This window comes from Enhydra lutris, unplaced genomic scaffold (assembly GCF_002288905.1).
Source record: "Enhydra lutris kenyoni isolate GAN:26980312 unplaced genomic scaffold, ASM228890v2 scaffoldscaffold31, whole genome shotgun sequence".
NCBI classification, from domain to species: Eukaryota; Metazoa; Chordata; class Mammalia; order Carnivora; family Mustelidae; genus Enhydra; species Enhydra lutris.
Genome location: NW_019154115.1, coordinates 22151781 through 22172612, shown reverse-complemented (window position 1 = coordinate 22172612; position 20832 = coordinate 22151781). Strand labels below are relative to the sequence as shown.

Here is a 20832-nt window from a genome sequence, read left to right as displayed (position 1 = left end):
ACTGTTGACAGATTAAATGGATTCTTAACCACCAGGGGGCAGATTCAATACATCCCACAGAATAACAGGAAGATCATTAGCAGAGACCCTTTGGAGAGTAGTGGTTTTTGAGTCTTAAAACCTGTTGGGTCTCTAGTAAATGTTGTAAAGCTCCGTAAAACAGTTTCAGTACAAGCTTGGGTGGCTTATGAATCCTCTGAAGTGCGTTTTTAGACTACTCAAATAGGAGGTAAAGCTCTACTATCATCCATCCTTGACCATAAACAGGAGGGCTGTTATGTCCTGGTCCACCTTACCAGTTGGGCTGCACATTGTGTGGTCGTCCAAATAACTCAATCTTGCGAGTGCCAGGGGATAGTCTCTCAATCATGCCATAGATTTCATCTGGTTTATGACTGGTAGAACGAACCTAGGAAAGTAAAGCTCTAGTTACTTTTAAATTACCAAAGATTCCAAGTCTAGCCCTTTCCATTTATATTTATGATCAAATGAGAGAACCTGGAACACAGCTGGCTTGAATAGTGTGGAAGGTTTGGATGCCTGGGGAAGCACATACCTCAGCTACGATCACATCGCAATCCAGACCTTGGTTGAAGCCTTGGGGATTTCCTTTGACACCAACCTGCTCACCACAGAGAACAAATTATGGAACCCCTAGCATTTGAACTTTTTCTCAATAAGAAGTCCAACAATTCCTCTTTCTGCTCCACCTACTGAACTGGGCCCCACTGCTGCTCACCAAGCAGTGTTCCTTCCCATGGTTCAACCAGTGACCTGTACGGCCTGTCCGAATGATGCGCTGCAGTTGATTTGTCTTCACCCAGATAATTTCATCTACCCGTTCATAACTGTGGGACATAAGAAAGAGAACTAGAGCTTTAATCAGGCTAGAGCTTTAATCAGGCTTTCACAGTTTAAGGGTAGTAATGTCTACAGAGGAAAGGACAGGGAATACTCTGGGAGAAGAGAACACATCTTAACTACAGCAATTATGTTTCTATTTCCTTGGGGAGAAAAAAAGCAACACAATGATCACTACTTACCCCCAGAGGTTCAGACATTCTCTGCCCAACTCCATGGCCCTAAAAAGAAAAGGGTTAAACAGCTACTTTCATGTCCATATTTTTAATCTCTTTAAGATACCAAAGTGTTTTCAGGAGACATTCAGTGAACATTTACATGCAAGACACCACTAGGGCACCAGGATGGATCTAAGAATGAAAACATAAAACAGTATCTATTACCAGTAGGCTTACCTTTCATAAGGAACAAATATAAAGTTAGAATTCAGGTATCAGTTGTGTTATAAACACTCATTAGGTCTCAGTAGCAAAAAAGGCTGACTTGGTCATACATATAATAGCACGGCTAGCGAAACCCAGGATTTTATTCCCACCCAGTACTTACTCTGTACTACATCTGCCCATACCTACATATCTTGGAACTGCATTACCTGCCTGTGACCCAGAGGAAGAGAAAGCCATCATCCTGCAGTACTGGTATGTTGAGCCTGCGCATCTCATCATCTGTCAGGGTCCCATAGGGCAGCTCCATGTGAATATCCCAGGGTGGGTCAGCCATCACAACTGCAAACTTGCCCAAGATACTGACGTCCAGGTAGCGGATATCACAACAGATCCACTGCATGAGGTGGTATTTGGTCATCTTTCCTTCCTTCACTCTCAGATTCATGGCCCCAGTCCCTCTTTTCCATTTGATTTTCCTAGTCCCTTGTAAGTATGTATAGCCCACACCATTCCCAATCAGCAAGACAGACTGCTGATTATGCCTGCTTTCCTACATGTATGGCTGCCCTACTCAGATATAAGTCCCTAAGTTGAAATAAGTTTTCTGAGCAGACAGGTACCTGAGGAGGGAAGAGTCGATCTGCATTGGAGTCCCCTCCAACACTCTGTGTAAGAGCAAGCTCTTGGCTAGGTGTATGGTCTTTGCTCCCAGGAGCCTCAGAATCCATGCAAGCATCAATTTCATAGTGAACATATTTGCAGGTGTCCATGTGGAAACATGTGTTAAGGAAAGAGCAGTCACCTAATGACTCATCAGTGTGTTTATTGATAATTCGTCTGGGAAAATAAAAAGGGAGAATGAGAATCAAGATGGTGTTCCAGAGTTAGATCCCATAGTTGAAGTTCCAAACTGTTTCAAAATTTTGCCTTTTATTACCCTCTCCTAATTTTATCTTTAGAGCTTCCTCCAAGAGTTTTCAGAGAATGGAAGCAGGTGACATAGAAAACCATAACTCACACTAAAGAAGAATTTAATTCCTCTCTGAGCAAAGACAACTTTCTTAGAACAGGAAAGAAGGACTTGCTGGTTAAAGCTGAATGAAACACTGACCTAAGAGCCCAGGTTCCTATTTCTCCTACGATCATCCTTCAGGGAATTTAACTTTTACTGGGCCTCAGAGAGAGATGTCTTGCTAATACAAGAAGAAAGGGGCGTTATTTAAAAAAAAAAATCTCACATCTATTTGGGAATGCAGTCTGTATTCTCTCCCATAGAACACTACTTCAGCAAGTACACCTTGAGAATCTGGAGGTCTAAGACAAATCATTAAAAACATTTAACAAGAGGATAAAAGACAGAACCCCAGTGACTGCAAGGAATGTGCTGAAAGTAATGAGTGCTTCTGGGAGCCCCACCCGACCTCTCTCCCTCCCGAGACACCTGAAGTGCAGCTTGCGGCAGGGCCGGTCAGCATCACTGGCTTTCATGCACTCCTCCTTGGTTCCATAGTCACAGAACTCCTGTACTTGGGCCCGACCTCGTGATCGAAACTTTTCAACAATGGACTGTTCCTTGGCTGTTGTTGTGTTTAATAGCTCTAGGATCTCCTGACTGACCTGTGACAAAAGAAGCCTTAGACTTAAAAGGTTTGCAGATAAAATGAGCCCTAAACCACCTCCCTAAATTCTACCTGACAATGTCCTGTTGTAAGAGGTGAATGAGCTAACCTAATATGGGAAAAGTGGAGTCCTAGAAGAGTTTTGTCATGGGTTCAGTCCCTTCTTACAGATCTGCATTTGGGGTGGAATTATAAGAAACCTGGTTTCTACTGCTAGGCATTAAGCTAGCCTCCCCTCCCCAGGAAAGCAATCCTTCCCACCAAAACCACTTATATGTACAGAACCAAGACACTGAAGCACAAAGCACTTTACTGTTTAGCTGAGTCTATGCAACAGTTCTGTAAAGGAGGGTACTCTGGTTATCATCACCTAACAGATTAGAAGACTAAAACTCAAGTTAAATTAACTTGTTCATATTTACACACCTAGAAATAGCAAATGGGAAGTATTCACGAGTCCGTTACTTATATTCAGAACCACAGTTAACTGCCAATTTACACTGTTTAATCATCAGTTTCTATAATTAATGGTCCTTGTTACTACCTTCCAGGATTCATGTCCATTCATCTCCCGCTATTCTCATACATGGGCTCCTCTTCCACTTACCTGATGATTCTTCCAATAACAAGCATCCTCAAAACTGGAGTTTCTTCACACTGGCATTAGTGACATTTGGGGTGAAGTATTTCTTTGTTGTGTGGGGACTATCCTACTATGATTGTAGGATACTTAACAGCATCGTTTGCCTCTATGCAATGGATGCCTGTAGCACTCCTGTGTTGTGACAATCACAATGTCTTCAGACATTGCTATATGTTCTTTGGGGGAAGGTAGGGGGGACAATAATCCCCAATGAAATTGAAATTGAAAACCATTATTCTAAACCCTCAACCCTAAGACCTGCTCCTTGCCCTAGGGGTAAATTCCTCCCCAACCAAAGCTGTAACTAAAAGTACCTATGTAAGGAGCGCCAGGTTGGTTCAGTTGGTAGAACATTCAACTCTTAATCTTAGGGTTTTAAGTCTGAGCCCCATAATGGGTGTAGATTACTTAAAAATAAAATTTTAAAAAAACAAAACCAAAAATAAACAAACAAAGTGTATGCATGAATGCATTTCCATCTACCCCTACCTTCTTACTCTGTTGTTCCTTAGTAGACTGTTGGTTCAGAAGGCTCTCTATCTCCAGATCAACATCCGAGGCAGCATGTTTCCTCGATTTCTTGGTTGGCTCCTTGGCTGCTTCTGATGCTGAAGAGGCCAGACCAGAGGCCAAAGAGCTAGCAAAGGCAGCTACTGTGGCTGAGTCCTGCTCTGCACGCCGCTTCTGTCCTGTGATAGTCCCTGTTACCTCCCCAGGGCCCTTCTTTTCTGCCACAGCACCCATCATGGCAGAGAGCTTGGAATGATCAGCATAGGTCACAAGAGTAGGATGTGCATCATCTTGTAAGAGACCTCGTTTTACCTCTATCAGCTCCTGAGCTGCAAACTTCTGTAGGAGGCTTTCTACCCCATCTTGAGTGGCAGGGGCATCTGGCTAGGGAAGGAGGGGAGGGGAGGGGAAGACAGTAAGACACTGACCACGAACTGAAGCAAAGAAGTGGTATATCCCAACCCTGTCTTAACAGGTCATTACCGTGGAGATGGCAAGACGGATGGACACAGCATCAGTGGGCAATGTTAAGGCCAGATCAGAGAGGTGGTGTAGCAATTTCTTCTCTAATTCAGGGTCTGTAGCTAGCTCAGGAACTGCCGAAGCTGTGCTGGGCTTAGGGCCACCAGAAGTGGGTGCAGTAGGCACTGGGCTGTCACTGCGGAAGGTGGGAGACAGTGCTGCCTCTGGATTTCGTAGATCTAGGAGTAAAGAAAGTGAAAAAAAGGATAAAGGGTAACCACTGTAGGGCTATCTATACACTCCTCAGAGGAGTCAAGTTCTCCAACGGTCACAGCATGTACTTTCATTTCATGCAGAGAATTCTCTGACCAAATTTAGCACTAGATCACCTTTCCTCAAACATACTCAAGCATTCACTGCTTTGCTGAATTTTTTGGATTTTCTGGGAACCACTTACCTTTTCTCTACTGAATAAGGTATTTTCCTAATTCCTGTCCCTGCTGTGCTTCAAAGGAAATTAGCAGCATGGTAGATTTAAATGTCCATACCACCTCCCTTCAGTTACTCTAAATGGTAACTAACCCATATTTATGGGTGCCTGGGTGGCGAAGTTGGTTAAGTATCCCAACTCTTGGGGCACCTGGATGGCTCAGTCGTTAAGCATCTACTTTTGGCTCAGGTCATGATCCCAGGGTCGTGAGATCAAGTCCTGCCATTGGGCTCCCTGGTCAGTGAGAGGCCTGCTTCTCCCTCTCCCACTCCCCCTGTCTATATTCCCTCCCTTTTATTTGACACAGAGAGAGAGAGATCACAAGTAGGCAGAGAGGTAGGCAGAGAGAGAGGGGGAAGCAGGCTCCCTGCTGAGCAGAGAGGCCTGATGCCGGGCTCAATCCCAGGACCCTGGGATCATGACCTGAACCGAAGGCAGAGGCTTAACCCACTGAGCCACCCAGGCACCCAAATCTTTAAAAAAAAATGCATCCCAACTCTTAATTTCACCTCAGGTCATGATCTCAGGATCCCGTGTCTTGGGCCTATGGTGGGCTCCTGGCTCGGCGGGGAATCTGCTGGAGTTTCTCTCTCCCTCTGACCCTCCCCAACTTGCTCGCACATATGCATGTACTCTCTCTCTAATAAATAAGTAAACCTTTAAAAAAACATTTTTAGGGGCACCTGGGTGGCTCAGTGGGTTAGAGCCTCTGCTTTCGGCTCAGGTCATGATCCCAGGGTCCTGGGATCGAGCCCCGCATCGGGCTCTCTGCTCAGCGGGGAGCCTGCTTTCCTTCCTCTCTCTCTGCCTGCCTCTCTGCCTACTTGTGATCTCTGTCAAATAAATTAAAAAAAAAAAATTAAAAAAAAAATTTTAATAACCCAAATTTTAAAGCCAGAAATATTTTCAACAACCTAAGCTGTGATTAGCTCTTCTGAGGAATACTTTGAATTTTAATGAATCAAGGCCACTGCACATCAGAGGGTATGTAAAGTGACAGTGTTGAGGATTAGATAGGACCACTTTATTATTTTTAAAGATTTTAAGTAAAGTAATCTCCACACCCAACATGGGGCTCAAATTTATAAGCCTGAGATCAAGGGTTGCACGCTCTACTGAGCCAGCAAGGTGCCCCTAGAATGTGACCTTTTTTTTTTTTTTAAAGATTTATTTATTTGACAGGCAGAGATCACAAGTAGGCAGAGAGACAGGCAGAGACAGAGGAGAAAGCAGGCTCCCCGCTGAGCAGGAAGCCTGACGGGCTCGATCCCAGGACCCTGGGATCATGACCTGAGCCAAAGGCAGTGGCCTTAACCCACTGAGCCACCCAGGCGCCCCTAGAATGTGACTTTTAAAACTCAAACACAATAATCTTATAAAACTTTGCAGAAGCCCTGGTCACCAAATATACTTCCTGACTGTATTTTTATCACTTACCCTATTATTTCACAAGCTGGTACCCATTGTAACCTTAATAAGACTTAAGAACTCAAATTAGGGTAACATTACCTTTTAGAAAGCTTAATATCTAGGATTATTTAGTTAAAATACAGAAGGGGGCATCTGGCTGGCTCATTGGTAGAGCATACAACTCTTGATCTTGGGGTTGTGAATTTGAGCCCCACGGTGGATACAGAGATTACTTAAAAATAAATCATTAGGGGGGAGCCTGGGTGGCTCAGTGGGTTAAAGCCTCTGCCTTCAGCTCAGGTCATGATCCCAGGGTCCTGGGATCGAGCCCTGCATCGGGCTCTCTGCTCCGCGGGGAGCCTGCTTCCTCCTCTTCTCTCTACCTGCCTCTCTGCCTACTTGTGCTCTCTGTCAAATAAATAAATAAAATCTTAATAAATAAATAAATAAATAAATCATTAGGGGCACCTGGTTAAGTGTCAGTTAAGTGTCTGCCTTTGGCTCAGGTCTTGATCCTGCAGTCCTGGGATCCAGCGCCTCATCCAGATCCCTGCTTAGTGCAGAATCTGCTTCTTCATCTGCCCCTCCCGGCTTGTGCTCTCTCTTGCTCACTCTCTCTCTCAATAAATAGAATATTTTTTTATTAACACAATGTATTATTTCCTTCAGGGGTACAGGTCTGTGATTCATCAGTCTCACACAATTCACAGCGCTCACCATAGCATATACTTTCCTCAGTGTCCATCATCCGGCCACCCAACCCTCCCACCCACCTCCACTCCAGCAATCCTGTTTGTTTCCTGAGACTAAGAGTCTCTTATGGTCTGTCTCCCTCTCTGGTTTTGTCCCATTTCACTTTTTCATCTCTTCCCCCACGATCCTCCACTTGGTTTCTCAAACTCCACATATGAGATCATATGATAATTGTCTTTCTCTGATTGACTTATTTCACTTAACATAATACCCTCTAGTTCCATCTACATCATTGCAAATGCCAAGTTTTTTGATGGCTGCGTAATATTCCTGTACGTGTGTGTGTGTGTGTGTGTGTGTGTGTGTGTGTGTGTGTGTGTCTGTGTACACACCACATCTTCTTTATCCATTCATCTATTGTTGGACAGCCAGGTTCTTTCCATAGTTTGGCCATTGTGGACATTGCTGCTATAAACATTGGGGCACATGTGCCCCTTTGAATCATTATATTTGTATCTTTGAGGTAAATACCCAGTAGCCCAATTGCTGGGTCGTGGGTCGTAGGGTAGCTCTATTTTCAACTTTTGGAGGAACCACCATACTGTTTTCCAGAGCGGCTGCACCAGCTTGCATTCCCACCAACGGTGTAGGAGGGTTCCCCTTTCTCCACATCCTTGCCAACATCTGTCATTTCCTGCCTTGTTAATTTTAGCTATTCTGACTGGTGTGATTAAATAATAAAATAAAAATGAAATATTAAAGTCAGGACCTGTATCAGAATTCTGTTAAATATGATAAGATACAGGGAGCCTGAGTGGCTCAGTAGGTTAAGTGACTGCCTTTGGCTCAGATCATGATCCTGGGATAGAGTCCTGCACTGGGCTCCCAGCTCTGCCGGGAGTCTGCTTCTTCCCTGACCTTCCCCCCTCTCATGTTCTCTCTCACTCTCTCAAATAAATAAATAAAATCTCAGGGAACCTGGGTGGCTCAGTTGGTTAAGCCTCTGCCTTCAGCTCAGGTCATGATCCCAAGGTCCTGGAATCGAGTCCCACATTGGACTCCCTGCTCAGGAGGGAGTCTGCGTCTCTCTTTGCTTGCCACTCCCCCTGCTTGTGTGCTCTCTGTTGAATAAATAAATTAAAAATAAATATCTAGGGGCGCCTGGGTGGCTCAACAGGTTAAGCCTCTGCCTTCGGCTCAGGTCATGATCTCAGGATCCTAGGATCCTGCCCCGAATCAGGCTCTCTGCTCAGCTGGGAGCCTGCTTCCCCTCCACCCTCTCTCTGTCTGCCTCTCTGCTTACTTGTGGTCTCTCTCTCTCTGTCAAATAAATAAATAAAATCTTGGAGGCGCCTGGGTGGCTCAGTGGGTTAAAGCCTCTGCCTTCAGCTCGGGTCGTGGTCCCGGGGTCCTGGGATTGAGCCCCACATCAGGCTCTCTGCTCAGCGGGGAGCCTGCTTCCCCTTCTCTCTCTCTCTGCCTGCCTCTGCCTACTTGTGATCTCTGTCAAATGAATAAATAAAAAATCTTAAAAAAAAAAAAGTTCCTATAAAATAAATAAATAAATAAATAAATAAATAATAAAATCTTTAAATAGGATAAAATAAGTAAGTAAATATCTAAAAATAGATAAATCTTTAAAAAATATTGTAAGATATAACCAGGTCACTAGTTTACATTTAGAAATATTTTGGTTACTTAGACACTTTTACTCTAATGGAATTGACTTTAGTAAAATTTGACTCAGAAATTCCAAGGAATTGAAGCTGAACTATACCAAACACCTTGCTGGAACAGTTACATTTTATGAAAATAAGTTAAACCCTATTTGGAAAATAAACTCCACAATACCAAACTAGCTGGAAATGTTAAATATCTGACGGAATTTTCTTCAATTTGCTTATGATTCCTTTATGTTCTGCTGAATCTTATGAGTAGAACATTTGCCAGATGAACTGATACAAGTTTCTTGTTTTGTTTGGCAAAGAGGTACTGTATACATGGAGGGATCCCTGAAGCACTTTCAAGGTCAGGATGAGAGAATTCAAGAGCAACAGACCCAAGCTAAAAATATATAAGAAATATAAGTGACAGGGTGCCTGGGTGGCTCAGCTGGTAGGGCATCTGCCTTTGGCTCAGTCCTAATCCCAGAGTCCTGGGATCAAGCCCCACATTGGGTTCCCTGCTCAGCAGGGAGCCTCCTTCTCCCTCTCCCTCTGCTGCTTCCCTACTTGTATTCTTTCTCCCTCTGTCAAATAAATAAATAAAATCTTTTAAAAATATATGTGACAATTATTATTTAGCTTACTTGAAAGACTACACACAAAATTTCTGCACTGAAGAGGACAGAATGATGACTACTGAAGTCCCCGCAATTCAGAGATTTTAGGAGTCTAATAACTTAAGCTAAAATACCCCAATTACAGTTTACACTGGGATAAAACTCTGAGCTTTAAAAAAAAAAAAAAAAATCAGTCAAGTTTTAAATTTTTTTGAAGTAATCAAAAACTTCTTTAGGGGTGCCTGGATGGCTCAGTCATTAAGCGCCTGCCTTCAGCTCGGGTTGTGGTCCCAGGGACCTGGGATCCAGACCCATGCTGGGCTCACTATTCAGCGGGCAGCCTGCTTCTCCCTCTCCCACTCCCTCTGCTTGTGTTCCTTCTCTTGCAGTCTGTCAAATAAATAAATAAAATCTAAAACAAAACAAACAAACCCCAAAACTTCTTTCATTAAGCAATTAAAGCATAATCAATAGCAAATATCATTAAGGCAGAAGAAACAAGGTACTTTAAAATTAGGATTTCAGGGACACTGGGTGGCTCAATTGTGAGCATCTGCCTTTGGTTCGGGTCATGCATGATCCCAGGGTCCTGGGACTGACTCCCACATAGTACTCCTTGCTCACCGGTGAGCCTGCTTCTCCCTCTGCCTGTGCCTCTCCCCTGCTTGTGTGCATGCTCTCTGACAAATAAATAAACAAAATCTTTTTTAAAAAGTTATGATTTCAGGGTGCGCCTGGGTGGCTCAGTCAGTTAAGTGTCTGCATTTGGCTCAGGTCATGATCTCAGAGTCCTAGGACGGAGCCCCACCTCAGGCTCCCTGCTCAGCAGAGAGTCTGCTTCTCCCTCTCCTTCTGCCCCTCCCTTCTTGCTCTTGCTCTCATATACATGCACACATGGTCTCTCTCTCAAATAAATAAAAACTCTAAAATTAGGATTTCAGGCATTATACCCACAAATTGTTCTATATATTATATACTGATAAAACTCATTACACATGTGTTTGTTTTTATACATATATACTGATATAACTCATTATATATCTTAAACTCCTACAGTATGCCAAAGGGAGTAAATCATATTAGCTATTAAACCAAAGATACTGATAACAGAAAATGGGGCTAAAGGAAGATGGGGCTAAGTTTTAAGTCCATATCCAGGATACAGGTCCTTTGTTGTGCAGCTCTGAATTTTTTTATATTTTAGGTAAGCCATGAATTATCCACTCCCCCTTAATTCATGTTCAAACTTTGGGCCAGGTATCTTACACATGCTGCTGCTACTAATATGAGATTTTGTTTATTAGAAAACCAGCTATGGCACCTGGGCAGCTCCGTCGGTTAAGCATCCAACTCTTGTTTTTGGCTCAGGTCATGATCTTAATGGTCCTGAGATCAAGCCCCACATCAGGCTACACACTCAGAGGGGAGTGTGCTAGAAGATTCTCTCCCTCTGCCCCTCCCCCCACTCACTGGCAGGCCCTCTCTCTAAACACATCTTTATTTATTTATTTTTAAAGATTTTATTTATTTGACAGAGATCACAAGTAGGCAGAGAGGCAGGCAGAGAGAGAGGAGAAAGCAGGCTCCCTGCTGAGCAGAGAGCCCAATGCGGGGCTCGATCCCAGGACCCTGGGATCATGACCTGAGCCAAAGGCAGAGACTTTAACCCACTGAGCCACCCAGGCGCCCCTAAACACATCTTTAAAAAATAAAGGCCTAGGGGCGCCTGGGTGGCTGCCTACCACAGGGGTTGTGATCCTACCTGCCTACCATGGGGGTCCTATAAAGAGCCCCATATAGGGCTCCTTGCTCATCAGGGGTGTCTGCTTCTCCCTCTGCCTCTCTTGCTTCCCCTGCTTATGCTCTTGGGCTCTCTTTCTCTGCCAAATAAATTGAATCTTTAAGAAATTAAAAAACAAAGACCTAAAAAAGTAGTAATAATATCTAAATAAAAATTTTAAAAGGCCTAAACTCCCTATAGATAATACCTACCCACCTTTTTTTTTTTAACTACCTTAAGTTAAAGTAAGTAAATAAAATAAACAAACCACTTTAAGGTATGACTGACATGTAAAAAGCTGAAATGGGGTGCCCTAGGTGGCTCAGGCAGTTGAGCAACTGCCTTTGGCTCAGGTAGTGATCCTGGAGTCCTGGGATTGAGTCCCGCATCCAGCTCCCTGGTCAGTGGGGAACCTGCTTCTCCCTCTCCCTGTGCCTCTCCCCCTGCTTCTGCACTCGCTTTGCTCTCTGTTGAATAAATAAATAAATCTTAAAAAAAAAAAAAAAAATAGGGGCACCTGGGTGGCTCAGTGGGTTAAAGCCTCTGCCTTCGGCTCGGGTCATGATCCCAGGGTCCTGGATCGAGCCCCACATCGGGCTCCCTGCTTAGCAGGGAGCCTGCTTCCTCCTCTCTTTCTCTGCCTGCTTCTCTGCCTACTTGTTGTGATCTCTGTCTGTCAAATAAATAAATGAAATCCTTTTTAAAAAATAAATTAAAAAATAAAAAATAAAAAGTCGAATATATTTAACAGATATAACTTGATAACTTAATGAGTTTGTAAATAAGGATACACACCCATGACACCATCACTACTGTGAAGGCCATAAACCTATCTATCACCTCCCAAAGGGTCATTCCACAGCCTTTATTACTATTTTTGTGTTAAGATCACCTAAGTAAGAGCTACCCTCTTAGAAAAAAATTATCTTTTGTTTATTTTTTTAAGTAATCTCTACACCCAGTGTGGGGCCGGAGCTCACAGTCCCGAGACGGAGTCACATGCTCCAAGCCTGAGCCAGCCAGGCATCCCCTACCATCTTAGAAAATTTCAAGTATAGGGGCGCCTGGGTGGCTCAGTGGGTTAAAGCCTCTGCCTTTGGCTCGGGTCGTGATCCCAGGGTCCTGGGATCAAGCCCCACCATCGGGCTCTCTGCTCTGCAGGGAGCCTGCTTCCTCCTCTCTCTCTCTCTCTGCCTGCCTCTCTGCCTACTTGTGATCTCTGTCAAATAAATAAATAAAATCTTTGGAAAAAAAAAAAAGAAAAAAGAAAATTTCAAGTATACAATACAGTATAGTTAGCTATAGGCAGTATGCTATATAGTATATCTCTACAACTTATTTATCTTGCATAATTGAAACTTTGTACCTTATGACCATCACCTCCCCATTTTCCTACTCCAGCCCCTAGCAATCCGCATTCTACTCTCCACTTCTGTGATTTTACTATTTTAGACTCTGTGTCTCAAAGATGATCTAAATGAGATTATACAGTATTTGTTTTTGTTTCTGACTTATTTCACTTAGGATAATGTCCTGCAGGTCCACCCATATTGTCATAAGCACCAGGATTTCCTTTCTTTAAGGCTGAATATTCCATTGTATGCATATTCCATTTTCTTTATCCAATCATCCAATGAGGGACGGTTAGATTGTTTCTGTATCTTGTCTATTGTAAGCAACACAACAAACACTGATGTGCAGGTACCTCCTAGAGACCCGGATTTCAATTCCTTTGGATACCTAGGATTGAGAGTGCTGGAAAATACAGTAGTTCTATTTTTTATTTCTTGAGGAACCACCACACTATTTTCCATAATGGCTATACCAATATACATTCCCACCAACAATGAATCAGGGTTCCCTTTTCCCCTTGCCAATACTTACATTTTGATTTTTTAATAATAGCTATCCTAACAAATATGAGGTGATATCTCATTATGGTTTTGATTTGCATTTCCTTGATGATTAATAATGCAGAAGAGCTTTTCATATACCTGTTGGCCATTTGTATATGTCTTCTATGGAGACCTGTTATATCTCGATTTTGTATATTTTGCTTATTTTTTGCCCATGTAACTTAAAAGAAAATGAGAACATTGTCCCTCATTAAAATGTATGTCAAGGGGTGACTGGGTGGCTCAGTCAGTTGAGCGTCTGCCTTTGGCTCAGGCATGATCCCAGGTTCCTGGAATCAAGTCCCACATTGCACCCCTGGGATTGAGATTCCAGCTGAGCAGGTAGCCTTCCCCTCTCTCTCCTGCCTGCTGCTCCCCCTGCTTGTACTCTCTATCAAACAAACAGATAAAATCTTAAAAAAAAAAAGTTCCACTAAAGATAAAATATTAGCTTAGACATAAAAATATGGCCAGCCTATTAATATAACACTGTAGGGCACCTGGGTTGCTCAGTTGGTTAAACAACTGCCTTCAGCTCCAGTCATGATCCTGGACTCCCAGGATCAAGTCCCGCTCAGCAGGGAGTCTGCTTCTCCCTCTGACCCTCCCCCTTCTCAGGTTTCTTTCTCTCTCTCAAAAACAAAACAAAACCACAACCAAAAAAACTTTAATAAATAAAATACTAATTTAACACTGTAGGGGCGCCTGGGTGGCTCAGTTGGTTAAGTTTCTGCATTTAGCTCAGGCCATGATCTCCAGGTCCTGGGATCAAAGTCCTGCATTCAGCTCCCTGCTCAGTGGGGAGTCTGCTGTCTCCCTTGCCCTCTGCTCCTCTCCCCATTTGTGTTCTGTCTCTCTCTCAAATAAATAAATAATCTTTAAAAAAAAAAAAAAAAGAGCTGTACTTCATCTCTATGGAAAACAATTTGGTGGGGGTGCCTGGATGGCACAATTGGTTAGGCATCTGACTCTTAGTTTCAGCTCAGATTGCACTCTCAGGGTCACGAGATGGAGATTCAGTGTAAAGTCCGCTTCAGACTCTGTGCCATTGGGCCCCCCACCCCGATGCACCAATGCACACTCTCTCTCTCTAAAATAAATAAATAAATCTGTTTATTTTTTTTTTAAGTTTTTATTTATTTATTTATTCATGACGGAGAGAGAGAGGCAGAGGCAGAGAGAGGCAAAGGGAGAAGCAGACTCCCCGCTGAGCAGGGAGCCCCTCGCAGTACTCAATCCCAGGACCCTGCCTGAGATCATGACCTGAAGGCAGACGCTTAACTGACTGAGCCACCCAGGCGCCCCTAAATAAATAAATCTTAACCCCCCCCAAAAAAAACAGTATGGTGGTTCCTCAAAAAACTGAAAATAGGGGGAACCTGGGTGGCTCAGTAGGTTAAGGGACTGACTCTTTGTTTCAGCTCAGGTTATGATCTCAGGGTCCTGAGATCCAGCCTTATATTGGGCTCTGTGAGCATGAAGTCTGCTAGAGATTCTTTCCCCCTCCCTCTCCCTCTCCCCACAAACCATGCCCATTCACAGGCGCTCTCTCTAAAACAAATTAATTAAATCTTTAAAAAAATTGAAAATAGAATTTACTGGGCGCCTGGGTGGCTCAGTGGGTTAAAGCCTCTGCCTTCGGCTCAGGTCATGATCCCAGGGTCCTGGGATCGGGCCCCCGCATCGGGCTCTCTGCTCAGCGGGGAGCCTGCTTCCTCCTCTCTCTGACTGCCTCTCTGCCTACTTGTAATCTCTGTCTGTCAAATAAATAAATAAAATCTTTAAAAAAAAAAAAAAGGAAATAGAATTTACCATATGATCTAGAAATTTCACTTCTGGATATACATCCAAAAAATTTGAAGCTGGATCCTGAAGAGGTATTTGTACACTGATGGTTATAGCTGCATTATTCACAACAGCCAAAAGCTGGAAGGAACACAAGTGTCCATTGACAGATAAATGAATAAACAAAATGTGGTGTAAATATGCAATGGAATCTTCCCCAGCCTTAAAAAGAAAACAAATTCTAACACAGGGATGCCTGGGTCGCATAGTAAGTCAGGTGTCTGCCTTTGGCTTGGGTCATGATCCCAGGGTCCTGGGATGGAGTCCTACATTGGGATCCTTACTCAGCAGGAACCTGCTTCTCCCTCTGCCTACCACTCTCTGTTTGTGCTCTGTCTCTCTCTATGACAAATAAATGAAATCTTACCAAAAAGGAAAGAAAGAAAGAAAGAAATTCTGACACATGCTACAACAGGATGAACCTTGAAGACATTATGCTAAGCGAAATAAGCAAGCCATGAAGGGACAAATACGTTATGAATCTGTTTGTATCTAGAGTAGTCAAATTCATGGAAACAAAAAGTAGAACGGTGGTTGCCAGGCACTGCACAGGAAAGGAAAATAGAGAGTTTCTGTTTAATGTTTATAGAATTTCAGTTTTGCAAGATGAAAAAGTTCTTGAGATAGGCTGCAAAACAATGTGAATATACTTCAAGCTACTGAGCTATACACTTAAAAATGGTTAAGATGGTATCTTTTATGTGTATTTTGCCACAATTGGGAAAAAAAAAAAAAAAGCTGTACTTTAAAAATGCCAAACTGGGGCGCCTGGATGGCTCAGTGGGTTAAGCGACTGCCTTCAGCTCAGGTTATGATCCCAGGAGTTCCGGGATCGAGTCCCACATGGGGCTCCCAAGCTCCGCAGGGAGTCTGCTTCTCCCTCTAACCTTCTTTCTTCTCATGCTCTCTCTCAAATAAATAGATAATCTTTAAAAAAAATAAAAATAAAAATGCCAAACTAAGCAAGGTCTCCCAAAGCTTCTCTGTCCATGGTATATACATTCATCAATGATATGAATACATTTTAGTTCACTTAATACCCTTGTCTTTTCTCACTGAGCTTTGAAGTAAACAATTAAGTATCAGATTTCAGTAATGTTATAAAAATCAAGAGGTAGTAAGAAAATTTTTATTTCCTGTGAGAAAAGAATGGAATGATCTAAATTATTAGTATCCTTTTAATTTTATCTTAGATGGAAACTTGATTAATAAACTAATGGAGTGTGTCTCATGTCTTCCTAAGAATCCTAATGCTCAAAGAAATAGATTCTTTGGAATAACCAAAATAATTCAAAGAAAGAACAGTGACAAGCTGATTTATTTTGTATTTTATCTCTATCTATTCCCATAGTACTAGATGGGCCGGCCAAAGCTGTAGGCCAGAAGACAATATACGTTTAAGCACAACCTTAAAAATACTTTTATATAAGTCTTAACCATATTCTTTAGGCAGATGTACTAGGAATCGTAACCATATATTTATTAAGTGGGTCAAAAGATTAAGTAAAGAAATATTTGTATCAGGGGCGCCTGGGTGGCTCAGTGGGTTAAATCCTCTGCCTTCGGCTCAGGTCATGATTCCAGGGTCCTGGGATCGAGCCCCGCATCAGGCTTTCTGCTCAGCGGGGAGCCTGCTTCCTTCTCTCTCTCTCTGCCTGCCTCTCTGCCTACTTGTGATCTCTATCTGTCAAATAAATAAATAAAAATCTTAAAGAAAAAAAAGAAATATTTATATAAAAAAGAGTATTTATATTCAAGGAAGAATACAATCTTGTTAAAATTATTAAACATGCTTAGTGAGAAACTGTATGAAGTATGACACTAGTAGTTAGGTTTGCACATGGCACAAAGTTTGGTTAATACCAAAGTGTGGGGGGCGCCTGGGTGGCTCAGTGGGTTAAAGCCTCTGCCTTCGGCTCAGGTCATGATCTCAGGGTCCTGGGATCGAGCCCCACATCTGGCTCTCTGCTCAGCAGGGAGCCTGCTTCCTCCTCTCCTCTCTCTGCCTGCCTCTCTGCCTACTTGTGATATCTTTCTGTCTAACAAATAAAATCTTAAAAAAAAAAAAATACCAAAGTGTGGTTATTACCATGGAAAAGTGAAATGGAGGGGCACCTGGGTGGCTCAGTGGGTTAAGGCCTCTGCCTTCGGCTCAGGTCATGATCCCAGGGTCCTGGGATCAAGCCCCACATGGGGCTCTCTGCTCAGCAGGGAGCCTGCTTCCCTCTCTCTCTCTGCCTGCCTCTCTGCCTACTTGTGATCTCTGTCAAATAAATAAATAAAATCTTAAAAAAAAAAGTGAAATGGACCTTAAAATCGAGTACTAAGTAATCCCTGATCGTAGGACTTGCACTACTTCTTCCTCTACTTGCCCTGCACTCTTAACTTCTCTTTACTTATCTAAGTCCTATGTAGCCATCAAGATCATATCACAAGTGCTAACTCATGATGCCTTTGCATCTATAGCCAACTCTTGTTACTCTTCCCTTCCCTGTCTATACTTACTATGGATTCATTCATTCAGCATTTTACATATACCATATTGTAGTCCTAAATTTTTATAAGCATCAATCCTTTATCCCCAAATAAATTTTAAACTGTCTGAGAGCAGGGACAATAGGTTACTTATCTTTGTCCATCTAGACTTATGCACACTGTAAATACTCAATAGATGTTTGTTTATTATAGTGTGGAAGTCCTGACAGAACATCTTCTAGGTTCCAGGGGCCAGAACATGAGCACATGGACCTGGTATGTAGCAAGACAAGATTTAGAGATGGGCTCCAGTATACTGATAAACACTGGAACAAACTACCCCAAGGATGATATGGATTCACTATCTTTGTGGATCTTTATAACTGATTTGCCTTAAATAATCCAGGGTTTGTGCTGGGGATAGGGGTAGGTAAAAGTGGACAATCATCCGAGGTTCCTTCAAGTCTTCTGACTGACACAGGGGGCAAGGGGAGGGGAGATTAAGTTTAAAAAATATAAAGCAAATATTTTCAGATTTCTGACTAGGGCGTAAATCGCTTAAGACAATGCGAGTTCTGCTACTCATCTAGCAACTCTGTGAGGGTCACTGAGCTGAGCATTGTAGATATAAAGGTTCGGTCCTTGCTCTTCTTGTGGCTACAGTGACAAAGAAACGACCACTACAAAGCACTCGCTATAACAATGCGCCATAGCAGAAAAAAAAAAAAAAGGCGGGGGGACTTAACTGCTTCAAGGGATGGGGGGCGGAGAGGCCTAGCAAAGGCAACGTTCTCGCAGACTTAAGAGGAGTCAGCCAAGTGACCAGGGGTGGCGTGGGATGGCAGGGACCAGGCTTCTGCCCTGAAACAGTGAACTGGAGGAACCAAGGCCCGGGGTAGAACTAACTGCAACTATGTACAGGAGGACGAAGTGCCTGTTTGCTGAGGATGAAGAAGAGAGTCCCGACGTACCAGGCATTAAAGAAATGGCCGCTTGGGAAAGGGTGCTGACTTGGGAGCTCTTTTTCTCCAGGTTTCTCTCCCGCCCACCCTGCCTAAACACCGACCCGGACAGCCGCGCGCCTCACCCAAGTGCCCCGAGTCCTGCTTCCGCCTCCGCTGCAGCCTCTCTCGCAGCGAGTCTAGCTGCTTTTTGTGGGCCTGGATAGAGCTCCACGTGTCCGACATCCTACTCTCTCAGCTGGGACACCTCTCGAATCAAGCGCGGTGTACTAGCACCTCCCAGCCCCAGCAGCAGGAAATCTCCAACTCTCACGCGGACACCCCGGGGCTAACCGGAAAGAGATCCCGGGGATGCGCTAGCCGGGAAGTCATTTTCCGTTTCCCGCTCGGTTTGAAGCTGAAATGAGAGCCACCATAGCTGTTGGCAGGATGGCGGAAATATTTTCAATAGGATCTCTCTCGTTCTTCCGGGTGCAGTGAAGCTGTGGTTGCCATATTAGTGCCTGGCAGAACAGCCATGTTGCTTATAGAGGCGCGTGCGGCCATGTTGAATATAAGGAGATGAGCCCTGTGAATTGATACAAAGTGTTAAGGCAGTACTGATAGGGGCACCTGGGTGGTTCAGTGAGTGAGCGTCTTCCTTCGCCTGGGGTCATGATCCCAGCGTCGTGGGATCGAGCCACGCAGCGAGCTCCCTGCTTAGCCGGAAGCCTGTTTATCCCTCTTCCACTCCCCATGCTTGTGTTCCCTCCCTCGTTCGCTCTCTCTCTCTCTCTCTCTCTGTCAAAAAAAAAAAAAAAGGGGGGGGGGGGGGGGGGCGGGAAGCACGTATTGCATGGACTCTGGTTGTGGTGCATAAACAACGAATTTTGGAACACTGAAAAGAAATAAAAATAAAATGGAAAAAAGAAAAGATACCACTGAGAGAGCAACAAGCAGGCTCCCTGCTGAGCAAGGAGCCCGATGTGGGACTCAATCCCAGGACCCTGGGATCATGACCTGAGCCGAAGGCAGCGGCTTAACCAACTGAACCACCCAGGCATCCCCTAAGTTCTTTTTTTTTTTTTTTAAAGACTTTATTTATTTGACAGAGAGAGATCACAAGTAGGCAGAGAGGCAGGCAGAGAGAGGGGGAAGCAGGCTCCCGGCTGAGCAGAGAGCCCGATATGGGGCTCCATCCCAGGACCCTGAGATCATGAGATCATGAAGTAGAGGCTTAACCCACTGAGCCACCCAGGCGCCCCTTAAAGTTTTATTTTATTTTATTTTATTTTATTTTATTTTTTAAGATTTTATTTGTTTATTTGACAGAGAGAGATCACAAGTAGAGAGGCAGGCAGAGAGAGAGGAAGGGAAGCAGGCTCCCCGCTGAGCAGAGAGCCAGATGCGGGACTCAATCCCAGGACCCTGAGATCATGACCTGAGTGGAAGGCAGAGGCTTTAACCCACTGAGCCACCAAGGTGCCCCAAGGTTTTATTTTTAAGTAGTCTTTACACCTGATGGGGGCTTGAACTTCCACCTGGAGATCAAGAGTTGTATGGAGATCAAAGTTGTATGCTCCACTGACTGAGCCACTCAAGTGCCCCTGGAGTACAGATTTTTAAAATGAAAAACAACTAATTCCTTTTGACAGATACTATCATATCCTTTCTACTGTAGGTATTGCAGGCTTATGTTTTCATGCATTCATTTATAGAGTTATGGCTGGGGGTGAATGGGTGGCTCAGTGGGTTAAGCCTCTGCCTTAGGCTCAGGTCATGGTCTCAGGGTTCTGGGATCAGTGCCCCATAGAGCTCCTTATCGGTCTCTCTGCTCAGCAAGGAGTCTGCTTCCCCCTCTCCTTCTGCCTGCCTCTGCTTACTTGTGATCTCTCTCTCTCTGTCAAATAAATAAATAAAATATTTAAGATTTTATTTATTTATTGGACAGACAGAGAATACAAGTAGGTGGAGAGGCAGGCAGAAAGAAAGGAAGAAGCAGGCTCCCCAGTGAACAGAGAGCCCGATGCGAGGCTCAATCTCAGGACCCTGAGACCATGACCTGAGCCAGACAAAGGCTTTAACCCACTGAGCCACCCAGGCACCCCAATAAATAAAATCTTTTTTAAAAATAAAGATAATGCTATTACATTAATTTACAGTCTATGGGTGTGTGCCTGGAGGACTGGAGCACCTGGGTGGCACAGTTGTTTAAGCATCTGCCTTAGGTTCAGGTCATAATGCCAGGGTCCTGGGGTCTAACCCCATGGCTGGCTCCCTGTTCAACAGCGTGTCTGCTTCTTCCCTCACCTCTGCCCTTCCCCTTCTCTTGTGCTCTCTCTCAAATAATTTTTTTAAAAACCACATTATTTAAAAAATTAAAAGGAGGACCGATGATGCAGAGGTGTTGTTTGTTTGTTTTTTATTTTGGGATGCCTGCGTGGCTCAATCAGTAGAGCATCTACCTTCGGCTGGGGTCATGGTCCCAGGGTCCTGGACCTGGTCCCAGGTCCAGGCGTGGAGCCTCCTTAAAATAAAAAA

The 20832-nt window shown here is 43.8% G+C and overlaps 1 protein-coding gene across 1 annotated transcript; it reads right to left on the bottom strand.

Moving 5' to 3' along the window:
- Window positions 1-2: 2 nt before the first annotated feature.
- On the bottom strand, window positions 3-18756 carry LOC111153313 (methyltransferase like 3). The gene is made up of 10 exons (XM_022512257.1): window positions 18438-18756; window positions 4503-4720; window positions 3999-4403; window positions 2689-2864; window positions 1868-2084; window positions 1454-1641; window positions 1044-1082; window positions 740-848; window positions 557-622; window positions 3-409 (listed from the first exon to the last, which is right to left on the bottom strand). Exons 1-10 carry the CDS (start codon window positions 18535-18537, stop codon window positions 293-295), a joined length of 1635 nt encoding a protein of 544 aa, XP_022367965.1. The 5' UTR covers window positions 18538-18756; the 3' UTR covers window positions 3-292.
- Between the last annotated feature and the right edge of the window lie 2076 nt (window positions 18757-20832).

Bases quoted from the DNA above. Each gene is read 5' to 3' on its own strand.
- LOC111153313 (XM_022512257.1), bottom strand. From the start codon at position 18,537: ATGTCGGACACGTGGAGCTCTATCCAGGCCCACAAAAAGCAGCTAGAC. The intron at 4,721-18,437 runs GTGAGGCGCGCG...CTTTACTCCTAG, and splicing joins GCAGGACTCGGGGCACTTGG to ATCTACGAAATCCAGAGGCA. The intron at 1,642-1,867 runs GTACCTGTCTGC...CACCTCATGCAG, and splicing joins ATCGACTCTTCCCTCCTCAG to TGGATCTGTTGTGATATCCG.